The sequence below is a fragment of the Egretta garzetta genome, unplaced genomic scaffold, assembly GCF_000687185.1.
Source record: "Egretta garzetta isolate BGI_Z169 unplaced genomic scaffold, ASM68718v1 scaffold299, whole genome shotgun sequence".
Taxonomy (NCBI): domain Eukaryota; kingdom Metazoa; phylum Chordata; class Aves; order Pelecaniformes; family Ardeidae; genus Egretta; species Egretta garzetta.
In genome coordinates, this window is record NW_009260696.1 from 2317212 (window position 1) to 2324985 (window position 7774).

Below are 7774 nucleotides of genomic sequence, written 5' to 3' on the forward strand. Positions count from 1 at the left end.
GTCGGCAGGAAGGGCACAGCCTCGCTCCGCTGCTTCCCTTTGGGTGGGCTTTATTTTTTTTTTTTCCCTCTCCCCTTTTTTCGCTCCTCGCCTACCTCTCTCTAATCCACCTATTGCGCTGCAATTTTTCCGATGTTTAGGGGAAGCAAGCGTTGCAGGCTTTTCCTAGTAAAGCCAGATTAAAGAGCCGTCACCCCATCCCAGGAAACCAGAGGTCTCTGCAGATGGGCTGGACCCAATGCATCCGGCTCACGAGCTCACAAGCTGTGACTCAGTGCAGTTCAGCTTCCCATGGGGCACGCTTAGGGCTTCCAAGAACCATTTCCATTTAAATAAGAAATAATAAGTTTTTAAAAATCCCCTTTACCCCCGAAAGAGCGAGCCTCGCATCAGCGTTTGGGGGAAAGGAGCAGCGCTCTGCGGGGCGGCGTGTGAAACGGTGAGGAGCTGGAAGGAGACGTGTGAAACGTCAAACCTGTTCGAGATAAAGGGAAACGCACGCTGGCTCCCTTCCCCGCGACGGTTACACACGGTTTCCCTCGCTGAGCTGCGACTGTAAAACCCCACGGGGAAATCCACAGTTACGGAACAAGAAATTCTTTGTGGATCCAAAATTAAGGGTAAACGCTTGCAGCTACCTGGAACGTACACAGAAAAGGAAACCACGCGTACAGGGGAGCAGCTGGAGGGAAAACCGGGTGGTTTTCTAGCACCTTAGCAAAGTACAGGCAAGGCTGATACGAGTTTCAATGAATATTCACCCACAACTTCTGCCTGGTGATTTCTAGAGGCATCTCCTCCAGCCTCCGCTTTACTCTCATCACCCAGAGATCCTTCAGCAAACTGGGCAGGGGCAGGCGTAATGAATACCTGCAAAAAGCTTCTCTTGGGCAAGAGAGCAGCGTCTGCAGAACACAAGAGGAAGCCTGGACACAGCAGAGCCCCGTGGGTATCCTCGGCTCAGAGGACAACCCCAGCCCTGCCCAGTGCCAGCCGTGTTCCGGCACCCGGCACTCACCACTGATGATTGAAGCAATCGCAGGAATCGACCAAAAAAACCTGGAGGAAACGGGCTGCAGATCTAACACACCCACCACCACACCACCTCCTTTTTGGCAGCCTTAAGGTAGCGTGTGGCTGCTTCCAGCCTTAAGGAAAATGGGTGCTGCCAAACAGAGAAAGCCAGAGAGCAGAACAGAGGCTGGTACGGGTCCGTGCCGGTCCCCTGGCAGCATCACCACCCACCTCCCACCACCCGCATCCTCCTTTCTGCACCGAACATCATTCGGGTCCTCTGACCACCGAGCTCTCACTGACAGGGACAGCGGTCAGCAGGGAGCATTGCGGGCAAACCAGGTACAGATTTGGCATAGGGTGGATGATTTTAGTTGCGGGGAGACCAGGGAAACCTCGAAAGCCAGCTGAGCACACGTGCGCACACACAAAAATGCCTTGCGCAGCCCTGCCCTGTGCCGGCAGGGATTTTCTGGGTGCAAGCACGGGGTTTTACAAACAGGCACGTGGGGCTGGGCCTGCCACCTACCCCCGAGCACCTTTTAAAGGTGCTTGGAAGGTGACAAAGAACAGCCAAAGCGATGTATCAGCACAAGATTGTTTCATCTTTGGATGAGCTGCAACTTGGCAGCACGTCAGGAGAGAAACCAAGCGGTCCGCAGCAGCAGGGGATTTTTAACTATGCGGAGCAGCTTTCTTAAAAAGCCTTGACGGTGAGCACATCTGGCTCTCAGAAAAAGAGCCACGTCATTTTTAGTGACGAGCTACAAAGCCGTCCTTCAAGACAACACTCCCCCCGCACGCGTTCAGGACTGACTCAGAGGGACCATCCTCGCCCGTCCTCGGGGCTGCACGCTCTGCTGCTCCATCCTCTTCCTCTCAAGCCTGAACTTTGTCATTCCGACACCGAGTAAACCAAGATCTCCGTCCTACAGAAATCCTCCACCATGCAGTGTGCTTCCCCTCCGCTACCTTTAATAGGAAACAGCCTCCTGCAGGGAGGAGACATGCAGCAGGAGGGGACATCTGCTCCGGCTGCTTTGAGGTGGATGGCAAATGCCCTCCAGCAAGCCGGGTCAGGACGATGCCATCTCAAAGGGCTGCCACTAACACCAGTAAAGATGGCCAGGGCTGCACGGCACCCGACCCGCCGTAGCCAACTCCCGTAAGCGTAGGCAGGCTGCTTCGTCAGCCGACCCTGCGAGACTCCAGCTAGGAGGGAATCTATTACACATGCACCACAAAGTAGTATCTAACTGGCTTGCAAGCCCAGACAAGCTGACACTCCCTAGATAGCCTCGTCATCCTCCCCTAAACCACCCCCGGGCCCGTCCACGTAACCAGCCCTGCGTGTTTATGATCTGTCAGACACATGACTGTCACCTGCCAAGCCCTGCGGGACAAGCTCCGTCCCCTCCTGTCCCTCTGCCCCGCACCGCAGGTCATTGCACCGCCGGTCTCACCCGTCACCGGCAGACGGCACGGGAGGACACAGCTCTCTGCCATCTCACCAACGAGACACCGGCAGGACCCCATCCCAGCAGCAGGGTTTTATGCATTCCGTACTGGAAATCTCCGACACCATTATGGGAACAAAATACAATCATTAAAAGCTGCTTTTAAGTTTTAGTAAAAGATATGACCGGCACTATCAAGGCAGATGAGACAAGCAAGGTGCAAACGCCCCATAACAAGGGACACACGGTGCCCAACAGGCAGCTCCCGGGGAGGAAAGGGTCCAAGAACCACCGCCGTCCTCAGAGAGGTTCATCGGATACGAGCAGTCAGGCTGATGCCAGTGCCAAACCACAGCTAAGGTTAGCAGCCTCTGATGGGAAATTACTTGTATTGAGCACTCTGGAGGTTTCTTCCTTTCCAAAACTAGATTTTTCTTTGGTGGTGGTGTGGGGGGAGGAAGGGTGGATGCTCTACAAACAACTTCTGGTAACTTTTGTCTCCTCCTCATCCTGCCTCCTCTTCCACTCGAGTTATGTTTTTAACGGAAAATTATCTTTTAAAAAAAAAAAAAGCATTCCACTTGAAATGATGAAATTAAGGCTTAGAGACCCAGTTCAGCAGCGACCTCCCAGAGCACAGTGCAGGCAGGAGGACGGAGGCTGCAGCGGGCGCCGGACCCTCCCCAGCCCTTCCTGCACCCTGCCAGCTCCCAGGGGAGGAGGCAAGAGCCAGGCCATCACCTTCACCCTTCTCCTTGCCCCGCTTCCCGGCCAGCGGGGCTATCAAGCCATCGCTCCCAGGCACAGGAGGGAGCCAGGGGCAGGGCAGAGACACCCCACTGCACCACACCCCCGTGCACCAAACAGCTCCCCGAGGTCACAACATTCATGTTTCAGAGAAACCCAACTTTAGCGCTGAATGTCTTTAAAAACAAGGTCAGGTGTCTTTTTTTTTTTTCTTAACACAATCTGGCTTAATTTGCCCAAAAGCTGTTGGACCAGCTGCAGTAATTCCTGGAAGCAACGCCCTGACCTCCAGCCGAGCACAATGCTCACCATCGTCCCTTCTGATCTTAAAGACCATGATTCAAGTGGTTCCCTGTTCCCCCCTGCATTAGATACAGCGGCACGCAAGGGCAATCACGTCACACAGAAAAGCCCACCAGGCTCCAGGGCTTGCAAGGGATGTGCTCTTCCAAAGCCCCATCCATCTTCTCTTCTCTTGCAACCGGGCAATAGAGCAGAGAGTGCGCAAAGGAGCCCCGGGGTATTATGCCTGTGGATTAATTAAACCACATGGACAACACAGTACAGGATTAGCAGAGGAAAGGATGCTGGAGAGGGTCCACCTCCCCACCACCTTCATCCCACTGCAGGTCCAGAACCTCACTCAGTACTAGGTAGCGATTCCCTCCCTCCCCTACCCGCTGGGATCATGAGACCCCCAAGTCCTGCCCTTCCCCTTAGCCACACCACAACCCACTGCATCCCGCTCGGGCAGCAAGTCTGCTCCAGCCTTTTGCTGGACAGGGAAGCAAGAGAAAGGTGCAGGCAGGGAGCTCCAGAAAAGGGAGCAAAGACTTGGACCCCACTGCAAAGCAAGGCCAGCTGGGGCCACAAGACACTACCATGGTATCTGAGATAGTTACAGCAGTGCCCAGTAATTACGGTATTCCTTGGGGCGATCGACATTCAGACCTGTAATGCTGCCATGAAATCAGTGCAGCCTTGTCCCCATGCAGATACGGGGCTGAGGGGAGATGGGGTATCTCCCAGGCTGAGAAAAGACCAGAAACTTCCAGTTTCTACCATAAAAAAATCCTCTCTGCCCTCTCCCCCACTCAAAATCCCTGGCTAACACTCGACCTGCGCTACAGAGTTTTGTCAGCAAAAGAGGCGGTGGGTAGATCTAGCTCCATACGTACCCACAAGCAGTCCTGAGTCATGCCAGTAAAACCCCAAACTTTTTGTTGGTAGAGTAAAATCACCTCCCCAGCCAACGCAAGTTCCTCTCCCAGCTCTTTCCCCAGCGAACAGCCTGCCCAGGCAGCGCCTTATTAACACCAACAAAACGCATCTTCCGTCCAAAAACCCATAGAGCCCCACATCCGCAGCGGTGGTGGCTTCTCGGGTCACAGAATCACCAGGACCAGAAACCCGCACCCATTCCCAGGCACCCAAAGGCAAGCTCCACAAAGCACACAGGAGTTTCCTCCAGCAACGACCACCTTTGCAAGCAACGGGGGCAAAGCAAACTCGGGCTCAGCCTTGGACTGCAGCCCAGAGCTGGAAAAGAAAAGCAGCAGCCTTCGGGCAGAAGCATTATCCACTGAAAAAAAAAAAAAAAAAGCAGTGGAACACCCCTCCAGGGAGGGAAAGGGATTGCTGAAGCACAGCTAAATATTTATCACATCCAACATGATATTTTCCAGGTGCCCACCGTTAGGCTAGCAGAAGGCAGCACAAGGAGGGCAGGAGCAAAGCGCTGTGCTCTATGTTTGTTGTAATTAATCAGATGCAAGCTCCACGATGCTTCAACTCGAATTAAAATAAAAACCTGGCTCCGTGGGTTCAAAGCTCCCAACCCTGCCACCCCCCTGCCCGCGCACACCCAAGGGGCACCAGGCTGGTGGCTGCTCAGCCTGGAGGTGACGGGAGCCCAAAGCCAAAGCCCTGCTTCTGCAGGTCACGGCCCCACGTGTATTTTCAGCAGAACTGCCTTTTTTTTGAGGTGGCGACAGGAAAAGTGTGAATGGCACACGAGACAGTACAGGATTCACAGACGACTGAATTGCCTAACGGTGGTGTGCTCCCGCGGAGGGCACGGCAGGGACCCATCCCCACCGCTTATTTACCTACCCAGAATAGACGCGCCACCAGAACAAGTACCAGTTCATCCCCGGGTTCTGGTGTTTCTCACCACTGATTTTTTCCAAGCCTCAGTGTCAAAGGAGAGCTGACTCCCCAGAAACACCGCCCAGCTCCAGCTGGATCCTGCTCCTTCTCCCCAACGGCACCTATCTTCCCGCAGGAAGATCTCCTAAAGAGAAGGACTTGGCTTTTGAATTACTCTGGCATCTGCGCTGGGTGAGCCCAGGGGAGGCCAAGCAGGTCTCCTCCATCCAGACCCCATCCATGTACCCTCCCTCCCAGCAGCTGCACGGCTGCTCTCTCCAGCAAACTCCCCATTTTCGGGAGACGCGTGCCTCCCTGCCAGCACACTCCTGCCTGTCCCTCCAGGAGGGGCTTCCCAGGCACCCGGTGGCCACCCAAATCACAGCCAACAGCCACGGTGATGGGTGCCCAGGTCTTCACACGAGCTGCACAGGCAGGCAGTAAAATGCCTCGAGCCCCACAGCAAAGGCAGCAGCCTGGATTTGTACGCCCAGAGTCTGACCCAGACCCTGCACCCTCCACCAGGCTTCTGCACACCCCCAAAGACCCCCCAAGGCTTCCTCCCCTTCTGCTTTAACCTCTCAGATACAACAGCCCTCCCCTTCACAGCATCCATGTCACCAAAAAAGGTGCAGGAAAAATCACGCCCAGGACCAGCCACGTGTTGCAATCTGCAGCAGCTAGAGGCTGCGTCCCTTGCAAAGCTCTGCAAGGAGGACATGGGGGCAGCTCCGGAGCTTTGCATGCGATTCCTTCCCTCAGTGCCACCCATTTGATGAAACGCAGCTCCAGGGAGCTTTGGTGACCTGCGACAACGGGGAGCTTTTGCATATTTTAGTAAACATCCAACTTGACAACGCAAGGTAACACAGAAACCAAGCGACATTTTTCCCCACACACCTGATCCCGTGAGATAATTTGGATCAAGCAGATAGGAGCGATGGGAAGAGGAAGAAAGCTGAAATCCTTCCTAAGCTTTGCATAATCCCCAGAAGGTGTTTATCTCGCAAGCTATGTTTAGCACAGAGCAAGGCAAAGCTCTCGCCCAGCACCATTCCTATCGCGCATGTCACGGCCAGCCACGCGCATCCCCAAAAACTCCCGAGGCAGGAGACAACCCCGTGACTAAGCCAAAATGACGGCAGCCGAGTTTTGGTACCCATCTATCATGGAAATAGCCAACCTGAGAGCTTCAGCTCAGCACCCACCATTTACTACCATGATCAACCCCAGCCTGAGAAGGGAAAGCAACCAAGCAAAAGGAAACCTGAGCCCGCTCGCTGAATTTCCCTAAGGAAAATTAGGGAAATTGAGCTTAAATGCAGGCTGCCCAAAAGGAGAGGCAGAAGGAGCTGCCACGAGAGATGCCAGCAGGTGTCTGCAGTCCCAGCAGTGGGTGCACACGTTCAGACCCACGAGCATCCCCAGCAGGCAGCCAGCAAACCCACTCAGAGGGCTGGCACTGCCAAGGCAGATGCAAAACCGAGGAGAGGCACAGCAGACAGCTAGCAGGACGAGAGGAGAGGGTTTTGAAGAGGCAGATACGTTACACACGCTCAGGATCAACCCCCATGCTGAACGGTGCCCCAAGGGAGGCAAAGAGAGCTCAGGTCAGATGGGGACCTGGAGCTGCTGGTGCCAGCAGAGACCTGGTGCCAGCAGAGACCCAGCGCACTCGGCACACGCGCGACACCTCCAGCAAAGGATACAAGGAGTAATTGTATGAATGAACCGCTTCGTCACGACCCACAGCCCCGTGCAACCAGAAACCTGCCAACACAGAAGGGTTCCATGCTCCCTCCAAGGAAAGCACCACGCTCCCAGGTGCTCCCGCAGGCATCACCTTTTGCTGTCAGCCCGACTGCTTCCCCAAAATCCTCCCGGGCCCAGCTCAGGCCTCATCTCCTGCAGGGTATAAGCGGTCCCTTGGCCCAGCTCACCTCTTCCCTCCATCCACACATCCACGCGCTGCCCACGGCACCTGCAAGCCAAGCGAGAGGTCTGGGCTGGGGTGTCCCGGCGAGAGCCTTTTTAAAGAAGCCCGGCTGATCCCTTTCGGCGCGGGACGGCGGCTGGAGGCATGTGCTCCTACCTGTGAGTCAGCAGCTCCGCAAATCACTGCTGATTCACACCCTGCTTACACAGCAAACAGGAAACTCAGGTCCACATTCCCTCGGGTTAAGGCACGGATCATTTAAAAAAAAAAAAAGGGGGGGGGGAAGGAAAAAAAAAGTCACGCCGAGGTGCGTTCATCTGCTCACATGGTTCCTGACTTCGAGTTTCCAGTGCATCACTCCCGCACAAGGAATACCCCTCAAATTTTATTCCGGTGATAAGGGAGAGGCAGCAAGCCCGTACTCCGTGTGCCGGCCTGCGCCCGCCGCGCTGCTGCAACCGGCGCCCCGGAG

General features: G+C 55.0%; 1 protein-coding gene across 1 annotated transcript in view; it reads right to left on the minus strand.

Annotated features, from left to right (window-relative positions):
* LOC104132608 (dual specificity mitogen-activated protein kinase kinase 3) overlaps positions 1–7774 on the minus strand; it is a 45265-nt gene that overhangs the window by 34422 nt on the left and 3069 nt on the right. Inside the window, exon 3 of the mRNA XM_035901346.1 lies at positions 7210–7263. Within this exon, the coding sequence (XP_035757239.1) occupies positions 7210–7263 (54 nt within the window). The remainder of the gene's footprint in view (positions 1–7209; positions 7264–7774) is intronic.